The sequence below is a fragment of the Oppia nitens genome, unplaced genomic scaffold (genome assembly GCF_028296485.1).
Source record: "Oppia nitens isolate AA-2021 unplaced genomic scaffold, nextdenovo-longstitch-racon4-pilon3 scaffold7_pilon_pilon_pilon, whole genome shotgun sequence".
Lineage (NCBI taxonomy): Eukaryota > Metazoa > Arthropoda > Arachnida > Sarcoptiformes > Oppiidae > Oppia > Oppia nitens.
The window spans coordinates 42,306-60,813 of NW_026533251.1; the positions used below are offsets into that span (position 1 = coordinate 42,306).

The 18,508-nt window shown below is 27.6% G+C and overlaps 5 protein-coding genes across 5 annotated transcripts; all 5 read right to left on the minus strand.

The window, feature by feature from the left end:
* Positions 1 to 1,517: 1,517 nt before the first annotated feature.
* On the minus strand, positions 1,518 to 3,396 carry LOC128963187 (cholinesterase 2-like). Its single transcript, XM_054309683.1, has 4 exons — positions 3,181 to 3,396; positions 2,365 to 3,115; positions 1,759 to 2,284; positions 1,518 to 1,680 (listed from the first exon to the last, which is right to left on the minus strand). Exons 1-4 carry the CDS (start codon positions 3,394 to 3,396, stop codon positions 1,518 to 1,520), a joined length of 1,656 nt encoding a protein of 551 aa, XP_054165658.1.
* Positions 3,397 to 6,129: 2,733 nt separating this feature from the next.
* LOC128963108 (FK506-binding protein 5-like) lies at positions 6,130 to 9,140 on the minus strand. Its single transcript, XM_054309581.1, has 4 exons — positions 8,721 to 9,140; positions 8,007 to 8,648; positions 7,625 to 7,936; positions 6,130 to 6,617 (listed from the first exon to the last, which is right to left on the minus strand). The coding sequence occupies exons 1-4, from the start codon at positions 9,059 to 9,061 to the stop codon at positions 6,182 to 6,184; spliced, it is 1,731 nt and encodes a 576-aa protein (XP_054165556.1). The 5' UTR covers positions 9,062 to 9,140; the 3' UTR covers positions 6,130 to 6,181.
* A 367-nt stretch (positions 9,141 to 9,507) lies between these two features.
* LOC128963188 (uncharacterized) lies at positions 9,508 to 11,062 on the minus strand. Its single transcript, XM_054309684.1, has 4 exons — positions 10,642 to 11,062; positions 10,354 to 10,572; positions 9,910 to 10,230; positions 9,508 to 9,820 (listed from the first exon to the last, which is right to left on the minus strand). The coding sequence occupies exons 1-4, from the start codon at positions 10,980 to 10,982 to the stop codon at positions 9,508 to 9,510; spliced, it is 1,194 nt and encodes a 397-aa protein (XP_054165659.1). The 5' UTR covers positions 10,983 to 11,062.
* An 860-nt stretch (positions 11,063 to 11,922) lies between these two features.
* LOC128963190 (uncharacterized) lies at positions 11,923 to 12,906 on the minus strand. Its single transcript, XM_054309687.1, has 3 exons — positions 12,855 to 12,906; positions 12,005 to 12,652; positions 11,923 to 11,949 (listed from the first exon to the last, which is right to left on the minus strand). The coding sequence occupies exons 1-3, from the start codon at positions 12,864 to 12,866 to the stop codon at positions 11,923 to 11,925; spliced, it is 687 nt and encodes a 228-aa protein (XP_054165662.1). The 5' UTR covers positions 12,867 to 12,906.
* A 298-nt stretch (positions 12,907 to 13,204) lies between these two features.
* Positions 13,205 to 15,271, minus strand: LOC128963191 (protein PFC0760c-like). The gene is made up of 5 exons (XM_054309688.1): positions 14,892 to 15,271; positions 14,312 to 14,821; positions 13,936 to 14,247; positions 13,554 to 13,862; positions 13,205 to 13,478 (listed from the first exon to the last, which is right to left on the minus strand). The coding sequence occupies exons 1-5, from the start codon at positions 15,224 to 15,226 to the stop codon at positions 13,205 to 13,207; spliced, it is 1,740 nt and encodes a 579-aa protein (XP_054165663.1). The 5' UTR covers positions 15,227 to 15,271.
* Between the last annotated feature and the right edge of the window lie 3,237 nt (positions 15,272 to 18,508).

Genomic DNA, 18,508 nt, shown 5'->3' on the forward strand with positions numbered 1-18,508 from the left:
CACCGACACTACTACCACTACCACCACCGACGCTACTACTACTACCAATACTACCACCACTGTTACCACTTCGGGTTATTCGACCACCACTACCGCCACCACCGACACCATCACTACCACTACTACTACCACCACCGATACCACTACTACTACTACTACCACCACCGATACCACTACTACTACTACCACCACCGACACCACCATTACTACTATCATAACGTATGCTACTATTACAATTATTTTCGACCGTAATAGTAACCATTATTAAAAAATTAATATATTATAATTATAAAAAAACAAATACAATTTCAAAAAACACGTGTTTTACATACAGGCATCAAAATTCAAATAATATATACATATACAGTACTATACATGCTGTCCATAAATAATGTATAATGTTTAGGGACAAACATTTATCTGTACCTGAGAAGAATTGTAATATACTTTATGCCCCTCCCCATCTATGATATTATTGGATAATCTATATAAACCCAACACTTATATAATACATACACACACACACTTAAGTCGGTCTACTTTTACCTTTTAAAACTGTACTGTATAATTTATATGGTGTGATATAATAAAATAGTTATTTCCCTAAATTTGTGTAATTTTTTCAATCTAACCTAAACTACTACTAACCCCATAATAAATAAACGTTACAGTACATACACATACAAAACATAGATTATTACTATAAATTTATTTAATGCTATATTATTAGCAAATATAGTGCAATAACTTTATATTTTGATTAATTGTAGCAAAATATCTATGAATTTATAACTATTGATACTAAAAACAAATTATATAATAATAAATTTATTTAAGATAATAGTGATGACATTAAATCACTGTTTTTATAAATAAATAAGTATTTTATCAAATAAAAAACAAATTACTTATGAAATATAAAATATTACTGATTCAAACATTTTATACAGAGATATAATAAATAAATAATTTATTTATTGTTTATTTTTTTAAAAAAATATAGTTTAATCGGGGTTAAGCAAGATTTTAGATTTTAGAGGATTCAATTTTAATATGTTTTAAAAACAGTTAAGTAATAAATCTTGGTTTAAAATATTCAAAGCCGAATAAATAAAAAGTTTGACATTTAATACATAATAATTAATTGAATTGTTTTATTCAACATTAAGTTGAATTTATTTAGAGTACATATAAGACTAACAATTTTAATTACAAAATCAATAGTCATTAATATACTGTAGTAAATATATTACAGTCAAAAATAGTTAAAATGAAAACTTTGAACTTATATTTTAAGTTTCTAATAAATTTATATTTTTAAAGATTATATTTCATATCTAAGATATTATTGTGTATTTTTTGTTTAAATATTTAACTATTTATCAAACAAAAATATGTATAAATAGTTAAATAGTTATAAAATTTTCATATTTATTACTTATCAAAACAAATTAATATTTAAAATATTTTTAAAAACAATATTTATCAATAAAATATAATTAAAAATAAGTATTTATTTAGAGAAAATATTGTTTCCAAACGCCGTCACACGTACTTAAAAACGGGTTTTCCTCAACACGTGTTAAGTCATACGGTGTCAACACTTTTATTTTGGACACCAATTGGTTGTCGTCGCCAACAGTTGTGTCCAAGAATTTTGGCCAATCATTACTCGGTTTACTATTTAATAAATTAATTGTTATATTATTTAACATTTAATAGTATATTATAGATATTTACTAAAAAATACATTATTACCCGTATTTAGCAAAATCGGTCCACATTTTCATAACTTCTAAACTAAAATCATAGTCCAGTTCACTAAAATCTTGTTGTTTGATAATAGGTGTGCCAAATACAAAGTCCAGATCACTACTATGATGTATTAGACTACCATTGAGACCCATATATTTTTCCAATATTTTCCATGGATTATCCATTTTATCGCTTTTATAATCAAAGCGATAATAATAGACATTTTTACCATAATTTTGAACCATAGATAACAATTTAGTAAACAAATAGGTCGGACAAACCATAAGTAGATCACCATATAGAGTACCAAGTGCATTTAGTAAATTATTACTATCATTTATACTATTATTAGCATTATTTAAATAGTGTGTCAATAATTTATCAATTTCTAAATTATGAAAATCGTTGTCCATTTCATTCAATAATTTATCAAACAATTGTCTATTCATATGACTCTTGGATTCAGTGTATGAGCCTAACAGCAGACCCGGTCCCTCATCAGTGGTCGTACCGGCCATTAGATCAATATCTTTAATAAATAAAGTTTTCAGTTTTTAATTATTGTAATTATAGTTTTTTAAAAAAATAAAACATTTAATTATTGATTACCAATATTTAAACTAGCCAGGCTAAATGACTTTAGTGGTAATTGAGGCAAAAATTCGGTACCAATTACTGGAAAATTGAACGGAAGTGCGCTATAATTATGTGGTTTATTACAAAACAGTTTAGGATCGGGTATATCGCGGAGACAGTCCAACCAGCGATAGTCATATGGATCACAATCCAATTGACGGGCCATTTGTTTAAACCTTTTCAATGCATCCGTTGTATCCAAAAGTGGTCTGTCTTTGTTGAACAATAGGGAACCGCTTTGCATTATAGCTCGCTTGAAGAGCCCATTAGATAAGGGCGAAAGTATATGCGCTGCTATTGAAGTACTACCGGCGCTTTGACCAAATATTGTTATCAGATCTCTGTCTCCGACAAACACATGCACATTATCTCTGAGCCATTGAAGTGCCAACAATTGGTCGTAAAATCCTAGATTTCCCGGTGCACTATCGTCAGCACCGTATAGAAAGCCGAGAGCACCCACACGATAGTTGGCCGCAACTATTACCATATCATATGTGGCCAAAACAGTTCCGTTAAATGTCTCTTGAAATATTGATCCCATACTCAATCCGCCCCCATATATCCAAAACATTACCGGTTTTAATGTCGTATCATTAGTACTATTCATATTAGGTGACCAAACATTTAGTACAAGACAGTCCTCACTTTCAGTCAAAGGTTTCTGATTTCCTATGATATCTTGTATACAACTATTGCCCGGATATATGCCATTAATAATTTCCTATTTAATAATTATATATTTTTAGATATAATAGATTACTAACGAAATTTATTTATTTTACTTACATTTTGCGGTGTTTTCAATGGTACGGGTTTAGCAAACCTTAATCTACCGACCGGTGGTTCGGCAAATGGTATGTTCAAGTATTGGTCGATCTTTTTATTATTTAAATACAATGTCTGTCCCCGTACTACACCAGAACTGGTGGTCACCAACGGTCTACTATCGGTACACACTGTTTGGTGTACTAAATAAAGCACAATAAATATGGTTATATTCATTATAACAAAATAATTATTTAAAAAAAAACATTTTATAAAAATAATAATTTGTTGATTTAAAAATATTTTCTAATATATAGAAATAATATAAAATATTACTAATAATAAAGTAATTTCTAGAAATTATTTATTTAAATATACCAATTTATATTATTAATACAACTAAATTACTGTTACAGTATATTAAATAATGAAACATCAATAACTAATTTACAATTTATTTAGATTCAATTTATCAATATGTACTGTACTGTACAGTATAACATTAATAAAATAAAACATAATATAAAATATAAATTATTTGCTGAGTAATTGTGTTATTTAATTATTATTTAGTGTATCTAAAAAAATATTAATAAATAATACATGTACCGTACATGTACGGTACTGTACATATTTGCATTTTATCAAAAAAGTATTAATATAATATTAAAACTTTTATGAATATTAATGTAAATTTATAAGTAATAAGATTTAATTTTTTCAAATTAATTAAATCAGATCATTCAATCACTAAAGTTTATACAATTATTATAACTATACAAAAACAAAAATACTATACAATATTATATAACTATTAAAATACATATTGTATTACACATTACATTATACAGTATTAATATATTTATTACTCGCGTGAATCTCAAAATTTCAAATTTAATTATAATTTCAAACTTTATACTAATAAGTATAATCTAATTAATTGTATATCGGATTGAATTTTTAAAAAATATGATTGTTTTTATATTTATTATCAATACTTTTATTGTCTTAATCCCTGTAATTTGGTCTCTAAATGTAACAACAAATACTAATAGCACTAACACTATTGACAGACATAATGATAATACTAATAACAATGAATTTGTGTCCACTATTACTACGATTAGTTCAGACAATAGTGAGTTTGACATCACATCGTTGTCGTCTTCATTACAATTAATCCAAGCGCTCAGTACTTATGAGACCAATAATTATGACGACTATGACAACAGAGAAGAGGGTAAAGAGATCTCTGAGGATCAGTCGACCAAACATTGGAGTCAACCGAAAGTCGGGCGAACTAAACAAAAATTTAGAAGTTGTGGTAAAATCTGTAAATCATTTCCGTTTGATACAATCACACCGTTGCCTACCAGTGCCGACAACAGCAACATCAATGTAGACGATAGGTCTGGAAAACAGTTGCTATTTGCTACCAAAGACCGGTGTTTATGGATCTATGATATTAATGGCGGTAGAGAACAGTCGCAAATGGGTTGGGAACACCAGTTTATGTTCAATTCAGTGGAAGGTATGTTTGCCATTCCGGTTGGCGCCGATATGTACAACATTACTGTGGTGTTCACGTCGGGACTGACCTCACAGACGCTGTTGTATGACATCAAACGGGCCATAGAGTTGGAACATCAATCACACCCGTTTCCAGGACTAACAGTTGATACTACCGAACCAGTGGACAACCTGTTTATGTGGCTGACAGCGTATTATATTTATTTCATTCAAGATCACAGATATTATGCGTACGATTTTCAAGCAAAACGACAGCTACCGGGATATCCGCGTAATTTAACCGACTTTGGACTCAATACCGATGACTCGCACGGAAGACATATCGGTCTGGCCTTTGCCATCAAACAGGACATCTATTTTCTTACCGACAAAGAGTTTGCCATCTATTCAGTTACCAGTCATGACCGACAATCGGGACGTTTCGAGGGTCAACTCGGACCGTACTATCCGATAGATAGTCATCTCATCAAATGTCGTCAGAAATCTTATTTGCCGCTACAGGACATAGATCTTAGCGGTTTCGACGCTCCCGCGGACATCGATGACTACACCCATCGTAACGCTCCGTGGATTATAGTATTGTTTATTATATTTGTTTTTGTAATTATTGGCGCCTTCCTAATTGTCTATTTGATGGTCAAAAATAATCACAATAAACCAAGAGATAGTAGACTAAGACCCGACGATAGATCAATTAGTGGTCAAAATAGTAGAAAACGTATTGATAATATAGATAATAAAGACAACTCGACAGCGGCCGATACGAGACGTATATCTCGAATAACGGAAAGACCTATCGGTGAGGTCAACGACAGTGGCGGAGCTCCGGGAAGTGATAACAAAAAAAGTATTACTATATATTCGAGTGGCCATCAAGTGGTCGGTACGGCTATCATTAATGTCAGCATTTAATACTTAATTAATAGTTATTAAACAATTATAATAATTATATTTTTTCACTCATATCTAAAAATAATATATTACCGTAACTTATATTTATTGTACAATAAATACGGTTTATAATAATACCTATAGATATACTGTATTAACCTTTTAGTTGATGTTATACAGTATTGTGTTGTTGTTTTACATACATTATTATCTCATTACAAAACTAACAAATAAAAGTTTATATTTAAATTTTCTCATCGATATCTTTATAAATATTACTATATATTAGTAATTTGTAATAAATAAAACAAATAACTTATTTTTTTTGTTAAATATTATTTATTAAAATTAAATTAAATACCAAAATATATGCCAAAAATAACTTATCTTAAATAATTACAAAAAATAACATTTATAAACTTTACAACAAATATAAACAAATTGTTAGTAAAAGTAAATGAAAATTCTCTGTCATCTAACTATTGATTAACTACCAAATTATTATATTAAATACATACATACACTGTATGATAGATATTCATATATTAAATATTTGATTACATAATAAAATAGACTCTAAATATAATAATAAATTAAGATTTCAATGATCTATTATATCGTGTTGTACCAATCGGGCCAACGATCTGAACTTATACCGGCAACGACTGTGCGGACACTTGAACGGCAACTTTGCGAACCTGTTGTGAACCCTTTCCATGTGTTCCTCCAATTCAGCCAACGATCCTCTAGTATTGCAGTCATAGTAATTGCATTGCATATGATTTTGGCGCAAATGTCTCAACAGATTCTTTTGGTTCGGAAAACAATTTTTTTCATTACATTCTTTATACAGACAATCGTATTTGTATTCTTCATTGAATTCAAACGTCTTGTTCCAGTTGTGGTAATGCCACGAATGGCTGCCATTATTATCACTTGGAATGGGTTTCACCGCCGCCGGCGACGCCGATACCGACACCACCGACTGATTGGCATTTGTGAGAAATGCCTTTTTTAACCGACGATTGAGACGACGTCTGGGCATTGTGTTTGTCAAACCAAGCGATTGATTAATTGATTCAATTCAATAGAAATATTATATATAAAATTCAATGAAATGAATTAAGACTCAATATTTTTTTTTTAATTTTTCAATGTTAATGAATTCAATAACTAACAGAAGATTATTAATAATATAGTTTATGTTTGCTTTTTAATACTATTAATACTAAATGTAAAACTAATTACATGAATACTACTGAATCACTAGTTGTCTGTCAATAATACACTGATTAAAGTCTAAATATAACATATGTTACATATAATTAAACAATTGTTATAATTTAAATAAATGAGAGAGGGCAGTTTGCAATTTATTACATTTGATAGATCTAAATTTTTGTGTATTATAGTTAAACTTATTTTAGTATTTAATCTTAAGCTCAAAGAGTAAAAATAGTTTTTCTTAATTTAATAATGACAAAGTTTTCAACAAATTTTATTATTTAATTATTCAATAGTATTGAATAAATACATAATTATCGCTTATCATAATAAATAAGCTTAATAGTAGTTTAATGCAGTATTTGTTATATTAATGAGAAACTATTTATTTTTTACAAATATATTAATTTTATAATAATAATAAAAAATATTATAATATCTTATTTTAGTAATTAATTAGTTGGAAAATGAACTGTCAGTTTGTGTTGAGCACATTCTTCTAATGTTTGAAATTTTTTATTACAATCGCTTTCAGAGCACCTGTATGTTAGCCATTGGTAATTGTGAACATCCCTCATATGTTTCTGCAAATCACTTTCTAAACGATAATTTTGACGACAATTATCGTAACCGCATATCTTATGTGTATATCTCTGGTGTTTAATAAACAGTTCTTTTGTCAAATATGATAGATTGCAACAATAATAATCACATTGAAATGTTTGTTTGAATTCTTTTAAGTAGTCAGTTGTATAATCATTACTATTTAAATGATAATCTAAAAAATAATCAAAAATGTTAAATAAATTATTTTAATTACCTCTTTCTATTAGAATCGATAGTACAGTTGTTGGCACCGGTATGTGAATGTTTAGTTTGTTGGTGTTCTTCGAGTTGTTCTCTTAGTTTGAAAACATTTCCACACAACTTATGTTGACATCTGAAGGACTTTTCGTGTTTAGCTTTTATGTGTTGTTGTAAATCCTGTTTCCTTCTAAATATTCTTGTATTACATGTCTTATAATCACAATAATAATGATCTGCTTTTGTCGTTTTCTGATTCATATTATTATTATTATCACATTTATTAGATATTAATTGTTGATTGTCATGTGTTGGAACCATTGAGACACTGTTCATATTAATATAAATTTAATTATTAGTTATAACAATAATTTAATTAAGATATTACTAATACAAACTTATTGACAGATGATATAAAGTCATCAAAAATGTTGATGTCGTCCATTTGTATCATAAATTCAATTGGTATCTCTTGATTGCCAACAGTTTTGTTATTATCATTGACATCATTGGCTTCTTCTTTGGATTCTTCTTTGGATTCTTCTTTGGATTCTTCTTTGGATTCTTCTTTGGATTCTTCTTTGGATTCTTCTTTGGATTCTTCTTTGGATTCTTCTTTGGATTCTTCTTTGGATTTTTCTTTGGACTCTTCTTTGGACTCTTCTTTGGACTCTTCTTTGGACTCTTCTTTGGACTCTTCTTTGGACTCTTCTTTGAACTCTTCTTTGGATTCTTCATTAGATTCTTCATTGGATTCATTGAAATCTTTAGTGAAATCTTTAATGACTTTTTTAGTGACTTCTTTATCGATAGTGTCGTGAGTATCATCTTTGGACTCAATACTACTATTACTGGACGAGTCGTCTGAAATATCAATCACTTCTATGTCTTTATTAACAATTGTTTGATCGTTGAAATGAATGACTTTTTCCGTTACATGTTTTGTCCACAAAGTGTTGCCAAAAGATGTAAATTTATTCCAACTTTTGTGAACCGTATCATTCGGTTCTTGTTTTAAATGTTTTGTATTATAATTATCACTAAACATAACGTAAAATATTTTTAATTAATTTTTTTAATCATAAAATATAAATAAATCACTTAAGACTTACTCTGAATTTTCAGTACTCTGTCGGTCAATGCGTTTAAATATTGATTGTCTTTTTAATCCTTTATTCATCACAGAGTTGTTGACATCCATTATATTATCACAACATTTGGATCTGACCTCAACTTTGTCTTCATCTTTGATAATATCGACGCACGAGTTCTCTCTTAATAAGACATCATTGATATACAGATTCACTTCTTCGTCATTCAAGTTCTCTTCTGTGGCCAAAATTGTTTTCAAATCATTGATATTCTTAACCATCGATGGTATGGCAAACCAGTAGTCATCGACATTTGATCGTAGTTTCTTAAATGATATTATAATACGTTTTTGTGTAGACATTGTTTAACAAAACTAATTGCTAGTAATAATCATTTTGTTAGTTCAAAGCAACTAAAGTTTCATTAATGAGTTAAAGCGTTCAATCATTTAATCTCCAGCTCTAAGTAAAGTGTGATTCAATTACTAAAAATAATTTTAATATTAAATTTAAGAAAAAAATAACGTAACAAATATTAATAATAAATTTTTTTATTAAAAACATTACATAATTACATAAAAATAAAATACATTTTAAGAAAATATAATTTTTAAAATAGTTATGTATATAATACTAGTAATTAAAAACATAAATATATAATTAAACAATGACATAGAGTTTGAAATATTTGATATATTAAATATATATATATATATAAAATTTAATAAATACTTTATAAAACTTAATAAAAAAAGTTATAAAACTAATACATAAAATAGATTCATTAATTGATAAATTAAATAATAATTTAATTATTTATTAATCTATGAGCTATCCATTTATGTTTCATAAATTCACTTAATGTTTGAAATTGTTGCTTACAATTGCTACGAAAGCACTTGTATGGCAGCCATTCAATATTGTGGACATTCCTCATATGTTTGACCAAATCTTTCATTGAACGACAACTTTGAGGACAGTTATCGTAACAGCAATTGTAATGAATATAACGCAAGTGTTTAATAAATTTGGATTTTGTTAAATTGCCTTTATTGCAACCATAATAATCACAATTGAATCTATTAGTTGTTTGATCCAATTTTAGCCAATCAATTGATAATCTATAAAAAAATATAATTAATGATAATATTTTTACACATTGTTTTATACATAAACACTGTACAGTATATATTGATATATTAAATAATACCTCTCACTTATAAAACGATTAGTACATTGAGCACCTGTATGTAAATGTTTTGTTTGTATATGTTTTTCGAGTTGGTTTCTTAATCTAAAACCACTACCACATCCTTTATGTGGACACTTGAACGGCCGTAAAACCATTTCATGCTTAGCTTTTATGTGTTGTTGTAAATCAAATTGATTTTTAAATAGTTTGTTACAATTTTTATAATCACATCTGCGACAAGAATTTTTTGTGGTTTGCTGTTTGCTTTGATTATCACTACTACTACTACTGGAAGTCGTGAACAACAATTGATTGTCATTTGTTGCAAACATATATTCACTGAAAAAAATATAAATAATTAACTAATATATTATATTTAGTATATTACTAAATAAATTTAATTATTTATTTTTTAAAAATTAATAATTAATTTAACTATACTGTATAACAGCGATTACACACTTGGTTTGTGATGAAGTACAGCCATTAACAATGTTGTTATGGTTGTCGTGTATTTGAACAATAGATTCAATTGGTATTTCTTGTTTGATAACAGTTTTGTCATTATTATCTATCGGTTCCCGTTTGATGCGTTTATTCACTACACTGTTGTCCAAACTATTGACAATCGGTTCTTGTTTTACACGTTTTCCGTTTACATTTACGACACAATTATTATCACTAAATATAATATAAAATAATTGAATTAACTTATAATTAATATAAAAACCCAAATAAACTAAGACTTACTCTGAATTGTCAGTATTGTGTCCGACAATGTCGTTAACCGTTGATTGTCTTTTGGAGAGTTTCTTCATCGAAAACTTTTTAACATTAGTTATATTACCACAACATTTGGTTCTGATCTCAACTATGTCTTCATCTTTAATAATATCGACGCACGAGTTGTTTCTTAATAAGACATCATTAATATAAAGGTCCACTTCTTCAGCATTCAAGTTCTCTTCTGTTGTCAAAATTGTTTTCAAATCATTGATATTCTTAACCATCGATGGTATGGCAAACCAGTAGTCTTCCACATGTGATCTTAATTTCTTTAATGATATTATAATACGTTTTTGTGAAGACATTGTTAAACAAATTAATTGTTAATCTAATGTAATATAAATTTAATACAATTATAATTTTATACTTTAGTATTCAATGCCTAATAAATATAATAACTTAAATAAAAAAAATAATAACGTTGCAGATATTCTTAATAATTTTTTGTTGAATTTAATAGCATTTTTATTTTACTAAAATATATTACAGCAAAAAAGGAAATAATAGTTATTTTTCATTTATTTTATTAAATATTATTGAATTTAAATTAGTATTTTTTTACTAATAGTAATAATAAAAGAAAATTTAATAATATTTTTATACTAATATAATTAAATTTGCGATTAATTTATTTCTTGTGGTTAACATTGCTTGTATCTAATGGTAAAAGTTGGTTATAATCGTGATTACAATCATTGTTAAGCATTGATGGCAACCATACAATATTGTGGATATATTTTAGATGTCTAATCAAATCACGTGAATCACTAAATGGACCGATTTTATGACAATCATTATAACCGCATATGTGATGTATATAACGTAAATGTCGATTCAATTTCTTTTTTCCTGAATACACTTTATTGCAATCATTATAATCGCATGTAAATTTCAATTTGTATTTCGATAATCTTCTAAATGATAATCAATACAATAAATAAAAATTATTTTTTAATTGAAAATATAATATACTTTTTTATATTAGTATCGATTGCACCGATCGACGAATGTTTTGTTTGTTTATGTTCTTCGAGTTGTTCTCTTAATTTGAAAACATTCCGACATCTCTTGACTGAACATTTGTATCGAAATAAAACGATTTCATGTTTATCTTTCATGTGTTGCGCTAATTGTGGTTCTGTTTTATAAATTCTGTTACAATTCTTATAATCACAATACTAACATAATTTTGTTATTTGCTGTTTGCAATTATCGTATGCAGTGGTGGATAACAATAGATTATCATTACTGGTAGTTGAAAACATGGAAACACTGTTAGTATATAAAAAAAATTATTAAATAAATTTTTTATAAATATTATGATTACATACTTAGCTGGTGTTAAAGTGTTGTCATTGATTTGGACCATAGATTCAATTGGTTTCTCTTGTTTGTTAACAGTCTTATTATTATTATTATAATCCCTATCATTGAAGTAGTTTTTCAGTGCCCTATCATTGGACTCATTATCACTGCTATAATCACTTAAAGTTTCATCCGAAATATCAATCATTTCTTCGTCATTATTATTATCAATAATTAATTTCTTAACTTTAATGTCAATCATAGGACTTATATCAGTGTCTCTGATCTCTTCTCTGTCCACATTTACTATACAATTACTGTCTGTTACAGTAATGTCTTTAGCCATCGGTTGATAACTAAAGTCTTTCTTCTTCGCAGAGTTGTTGACATCAGTTGTTATATTAGCCGAAGCTTTGGCTCTGATCTCAATTCTGTCTTTGTCTTCAATCATATCAATCAACGAGTTGTCTCTTAATAAAACATTATCCATAAACAGATTCACTTCTTCGGCATTCAATGCATACTCTTCTCCGGTCAAGACTTTCTTCAAATCGCCGATAGTGTTGACCATCGATGGTATGGCAAACCAGTAGTCATCAATGTGTGGTCTAATGGTCTTCAATGAGACAATAATGCGCTTAATTGTAGTCATTATTGTTGTTATGATTATCTAATTATTGTAAACACATGTTATTATCAATTGTTTTTAATTTTATTTGAAAAATGAAAACATTAGTAGACCATACATTCAATTTAAAAATGATCAAGGGTATATTTGTAGATAATATTAAATTGAACATAATTGTAATTGATCATTTTTAAATATAATATATGGTTTATCTTATACTTAATATAAACTAACAGTCGATTACCTCTTTAATCATATGCTCTCCCAAATGACATCATTACTTACATTATTAATACTGTATTACTTTATATATACAGTATGTAAGCGTATAAATTGAACAGAGTACCTTGGTTCATTTTTGTATTAACTAATTAAAGTACACTAATAATAATAATAATAATTTATGTTTTTTTCAATTGTTGTTAATTTTATTTAAAAATTTATTTATGGCTTTCTTTGTAAATCAGCTTTTGTTGAAAGAGATGAAAATAAAGATTTGATTTGATTTTAATAATAATTTATTATTTGTTAATAAAATTAATATGAATATATAATTTTGATAATATCTTATAATACGTTAATTATGCAATTAATTTATTTCTTAAGGTTAAGCATTGCTGGTAACCATACAATATTGTGGACATCTTTTAAATGTTTTATTAAATAATATGAATTAATAAAGGGATCAATTTTAAGACAGTCATCGTAAGCGCATATGTTATGTAAACGCCGATGAAAAATAAATTTATTTTTCTTCCTATACTGTCTATTGCAACCATTATAATCGCATGTAAATTTGACCCTGACCTTTGGCTTTTTTACCAATGATTGCTTAAATCTCAAGTATGTGATATCAGATGCTGTCATACTGTATGAAAATCAATACAATTAATAAATATATAATATTTATTTGATTTTAAAAATTAAATTTATCAAAAAATACCTCTTTATATTAGAATCGATTGAACCGATGACAGCACCGGTATTTGAATGCTTTGTTTGTTTATGTTCTTCGAGTTGTTCTTTCAATTTGAAAACACTTTGACATCTCTTCTGTGGACATCTGAATGGAAATAAATTGATTTGATGTTTAGCTTTCATGTGTTGAGCTAATTGATGTTCCGTATTATAAAGTTTGTTACAATCATTATAATAACAATAATAAGAAGACATTGTCTTATGTTGTCTTTTGCTATTATTTTCAGTTGTAGTCAACAAAAATTGCTTCTCATATGTTGTAGCCATGAAAACACTGTTTCGATAATTTTGAATAATTAATTAAATTTTACTAATAATAATAATAATTAAATATTACGATTACACACTTAGTTTGTAATGAAGTAAATCCATTAACAGTATTGTTGTTGTTGTTGTCATGAATTTTGACAATAGATTCAATTGGTAACTCTTGTTTGATAACAGTATTGTAATAATTATCATTCATAGCCTTATCAGTTGTATTGTGGTTATCATCGATAGACTCATCATCGCTGCTATCACTCGACGACTCATCTGATGTATCAATCCTTTGTTTTTCAACTTTAATGTTAACCAATGGTCTAACTTCTGTCATATCTTTTTCATCATTTATTGGCTCCCATTTTGACATTAAATTGTTGACTATTTTCTTATTTTCACTTTATTTAAGGTTAGAAAAAATTGTAAATTAATATTTATATTTTAAAAACATTATTAACAAACTTTGAAATACTATTAGTTGCTATCAGTTCTTTGATGCGCTTCTTCATTGAATTGATATCCAAACTTTTGATAATCGTATCAATCGATTCTTGTTTTACTCGTTTTGTATCCACTTTTCCGACACAATCACTGTCTGTTACAGTAATGTCTTTAGCCATCGATTGACTTTTGGAGCGTTTCTTCTTCACCTCAGAGTTATTGATATCAGTTGTAATATCATATGTAAACTTGGATTTGATCTCAACTTTGTCTTTGTCATCATTATTGACATCTCTATCAATGCAATTGTTATGTTCATCGTTGGACTCATCATCACTGCTGTCATCACACGACGACTCATCCGATATATCAATCACTTCTTCTTCATTATTATTATTTACAATACTTTGTTTTTCAACTTTAATGTCAACCATTGGTCTAACTTTTGTGTCAATTGGCATCTCTTCTTCATCACTATTTATTTCCTGTTTTACACATTTTGTCATCAAATTGTTGACCATTTTATTACCACTTAATTATTAAACAAAAATAATTATATTAAATAAGAAAAAAAACAAAATATAGAGTTTTTATTACAAACATTGAGATACTATTAGTTGTTATCAACTTTTCATCGATCGGTTCCCGTTTAATACGTTTCGTTGTTGTCGACAGAGTTGTTATAAAACAAGATGTTTTAGTTTTGATCTCAACTCTGTCTTTGTCTTCAATCATATCAATCAACGAGTTGTCTCTTAACAACACATTATCCATAAACAAATCCACTTCAACGCCATTCAATGCGTCCATATCTGCGGTTAACTCTCTTTTCAAATCGGAAATAGTTTTAACCATTGATGGTATGGCAAACCAGTAGTCATCCAATGGTGGTCTCATTGTCATCAATGAAACAATAATGCGTTTATTTGTTGACATTGTTTTTTTGGCATCAATTTGTTTAAATTGTATAATTTAATTGAAAAATACTATATAAGTTATAAAATTAAAAAAAAATTGTACTAAATGTCACGTGATTTTATAATTAACCAATTAAATATATGTTTTATTTTTATTATTAATGTATACAGGGTAAATTAATGATATTGATTATACAGTATTAATATATATATATATATATAATAATAATCTATTATACAGGTTTCATTAATAAATAGTTTTATTATTTTCAATGAATAATATTTTAATAAATTCCCTCCAAATTCCCCCTCCCATAAAAAAATAAGTAAAATGCATATTATATGAGTCATAATAATTAATGTTAAATTTAATGTATGATAAACATTATAATAAAATTTTATTATCTGATAACTGTTTTTTTAATAAAGTATTTATATAAAGTTTAGCCATTTATCATATAATATAAATTATCAGCAAAAATATGATAAAACTTAATTTTATTTCATTACTATTTTTTTTAACGAAAATTGCTAAGAAATTGGTTGTATTTATGTGTATTAACTATTAAATATTACCGGTATTTTAATTTAACAAAATAACTGTTTAATATTTTCTAAAAATATATATATAATGTATAATTTTATTGTTATATATATTTTAATAACTAATTTACTAACTATTTATGCCGTAAAAAATAAAACATATAATAATAATAATATAATTGAAACCAAATTATTTCCATATAGTAGTTGTTTTAATGATTGGGAATGTCGTTACTATGATATGAATAGAGAGTGCTATAATAAACAGTGTGAATGTCGTATTAACTATTATACCGATCCAAGCAATGGTCTGACATGTATTAAATTAGCTAATACTGAATGTAATGACAGTCAACCGTGTGATGATTGGCCCAGCAATCAGGTGTGTTATGATAATCGGTGCCAATTTGCACCCAACTATAGATTTATTGATGATTTAAACGATACGATCAAAGTTGGATGTGAATACTATGAAAGTAATTGTCAAATATTGGATCAATTGAGAGTATGTGATAAATATAAGAAACAGTGCAAATGTTACACTGACTTTAACTTATATCCCGATCCAAATAATGGGCTAAAATGTAAACCTATTGATGACAATCAGTGTAATAATGAGCATAAATGTGGTGATTGGCCCAGTAATCAGGTATGCTTTGATAATCGTTGCCAATTTGCAGCCAACTATAAGTTTGATGAAATTAAAAATGACACTGCTTATTATTCATGTTTGAATCACATTGATTGTCAAAAATATGATAAAATGAGATGGTGCAATTCAAATGGAAAAGGGTGTATATGCAGTGAGAAAACATATGCCGATCCCGATAATGGCTACAAGTGTTCGGGTGATGGCTATAAAGTGAATATGTCGTGTATGACCGACCAGGACTGTCGGCTTAGACCATACATGACTACTGTTAACTGTGCTGACAGTCGGTGCCGGTGTGCGCCAAATCATTACTTAGATGTCGGCGACACTAAAGTCTGTCGCTATGGGCTTTGCAATCATGACTATGACTGTCAAGACTATGATATCAATAGGAAATGCATTGATGCTAACTGTGAGTGCACTGTTGGCTATTATGTCGATCCATTTCGGGCTCTCAAATGTGTTAGAGTTGATCAACAATATTGTGATGATAGCAACAAACCGTGCGGTTATTGGCCGCCAAATCAATTTTGTTATAACAATCGGTGCCGTTTTCAACCCAACTATCGGTTTATTGATAAATATAACACAACCGATAGTGTCAACTGTGTTGATGACAGTGATTGCCAATTGTATGATAAGAATCGGGAATGTAATACTCATAGTAAATGTTGTAATTGTAAAAGTGATTACTATGAAGATAATTATATATGTATTGCTTATAATAATAATTTAGATTTAAATATTCACAGTACAGTAGTTGTTATTATTATGTCATTAACGGTAATATTGTTAATTAGATGGAAAATATTTAAAAATTTTTATAATAGATCCAGGGGTAATTATTATAGATTAGTTATTATAGTTAATTGTTTTTTTTCAAATAGTAATTAATAAATTAAATTATAATCTATTAGGATATAGACTAACGACAACATTAACTTCAATAACAAATAACATACAAACTGTTGAATTAGAAGTCATTGACAAACCACCTGATTATGATACCTGTGCCCAAACATCACTACCACCGCCAGCTTATACATCATTAAATTTAACCAATAATTAAGTTATTATAAAAAAATTTTTTTTTGACTAATATTATATAAAAAATACATTAAAAAATTTAATTATGATTTAATATTTGTAACTAAAACACAAAAATCAATATTTTAATAGATTACCAGTAATTAGATTCACAGTATATTATAATTTAATGTTTTGTTAGTAGCGATACATTAATTAGCTGTTCCTGGGATGTCCCTGACGTTTGTGTTCATTAAATAGACATAATTTTTCAAATCCCTGGTAACAATCGCGTCGGGAGCACCTGTAGGGAAACCATACGATATTTTGAACGTTGCATTTTCTGACTGCACCGGTATGTAGATGTCTTAATTGTATATGACTTTTGAGATGTTCTCTTAATTTGAAAACACCTGTACATCCCTCGTGTGGACATTTGAATTGTTGTAAATTAATCTTATGTTTAAATTTCATGTGAACTATAAAACTCCATTCCTCTATAAATAATTTCTCACAAATATCACAAATACGGGTAAATTGTTTTGTTATAATAGTATCAGATTTTGTAGACAACAATTGATTGTCGTTTGTTTCCAAAATAGAGACACTGTTCATAATATTATAATTTATAATTCAAATAAATTATATTAATTTATAATTTAAATAAACATTTTTTTAAGATTACAAACTTTGTTTGTGAGGAAGTATTGCCATTAATAGTGTTGTTGTTGTTGTTATCATGAATTTGATCCATAGTTTCATTTACGAAATCCTGTTTGCAAACAGTATTGTTATAATCGTTAATAGTCTTAACAATTGTCGTTTTTATGTCTTTGGTATCGTCAGTGGACTCACCATCACTGCTGTCATCACTCATCCAATATATCAATCACTTCTTCATCATTATTATCTTCAAAACTTCATTTTTCAACTTTAATGTCAACCATTGGTCTAACTTTTGCATCAGTTATCATCTCTTCTTCATCACTAATTGGTTCCTGTTTTACACATTTTGTCATCAAATTGTTGACCATTTTATTAATACTATTGTGACTGCATATTAAATATAATAAAAATTAA

Bases quoted from the DNA above. Each gene is read 5' to 3' on its own strand.
- LOC128963187 (XM_054309683.1), bottom strand. From the start codon at position 3,396: ATGAATATAACCATATTTATTGTGCTTTATTTAGTACACCAAACAGTG. The intron at 2,285-2,364 runs GTAATCAATAAT...TATTTATTAAAG, and splicing joins CCTGGCTAGTTTAAATATTG to ATATTGATCTAATGGCCGGT. The intron at 1,681-1,758 runs GTAATAATGTAT...TTTATTAAATAG, and splicing joins ACCGATTTTGCTAAATACGG to TAAACCGAGTAATGATTGGC.
- LOC128963108 (XM_054309581.1), bottom strand. From the start codon at position 9,061: ATGTCTACACAAAAACGTATTATAATATCATTTAAGAAACTACGATCA. The intron at 7,937-8,006 runs GTTTGTATTAGT...TAATATGAACAG, and splicing joins TTTATATCATCTGTCAATAA to TGTCTCAATGGTTCCAACAC. The intron at 6,618-7,624 runs GTAATTAAAATA...CACAATGCCCAG, and splicing joins ATCGATTCTAATAGAAAGAG to ACGTCGTCTCAATCGTCGGT.
- LOC128963188 (XM_054309684.1), bottom strand. From the start codon at position 10,982: ATGTCTTCACAAAAACGTATTATAATATCATTAAAGAAATTAAGATCA. The intron at 10,573-10,641 runs GTAAGTCTTAGT...TATTATATTTAG, and splicing joins CACAATACTGACAATTCAGA to TGATAATAATTGTGTCGTAA. The intron at 9,821-9,909 runs GTATTATTTAAT...ATTTTTTTATAG, and splicing joins AATCGTTTTATAAGTGAGAG to ATTATCAATTGATTGGCTAA.
- LOC128963190 (XM_054309687.1), bottom strand. The intron at 11,950-12,004 runs GTAATCATAATA...ATATACTAACAG, and splicing joins CTTTAACACCAGCTAAGTAT to TGTTTCCATGTTTTCAACTA.
- LOC128963191 (XM_054309688.1), bottom strand. From the start codon at position 15,226: ATGTCAACAAATAAACGCATTATTGTTTCATTGATGACAATGAGACCA. The intron at 14,822-14,891 runs GTTTGTAATAAA...TTAATAATTAAG, and splicing joins ACAACTAATAGTATCTCAAT to TGGTAATAAAATGGTCAACA. The intron at 14,248-14,311 runs GTTTGTTAATAA...CCTTAAATAAAG, and splicing joins GCAACTAATAGTATTTCAAA to TGAAAATAAGAAAATAGTCA.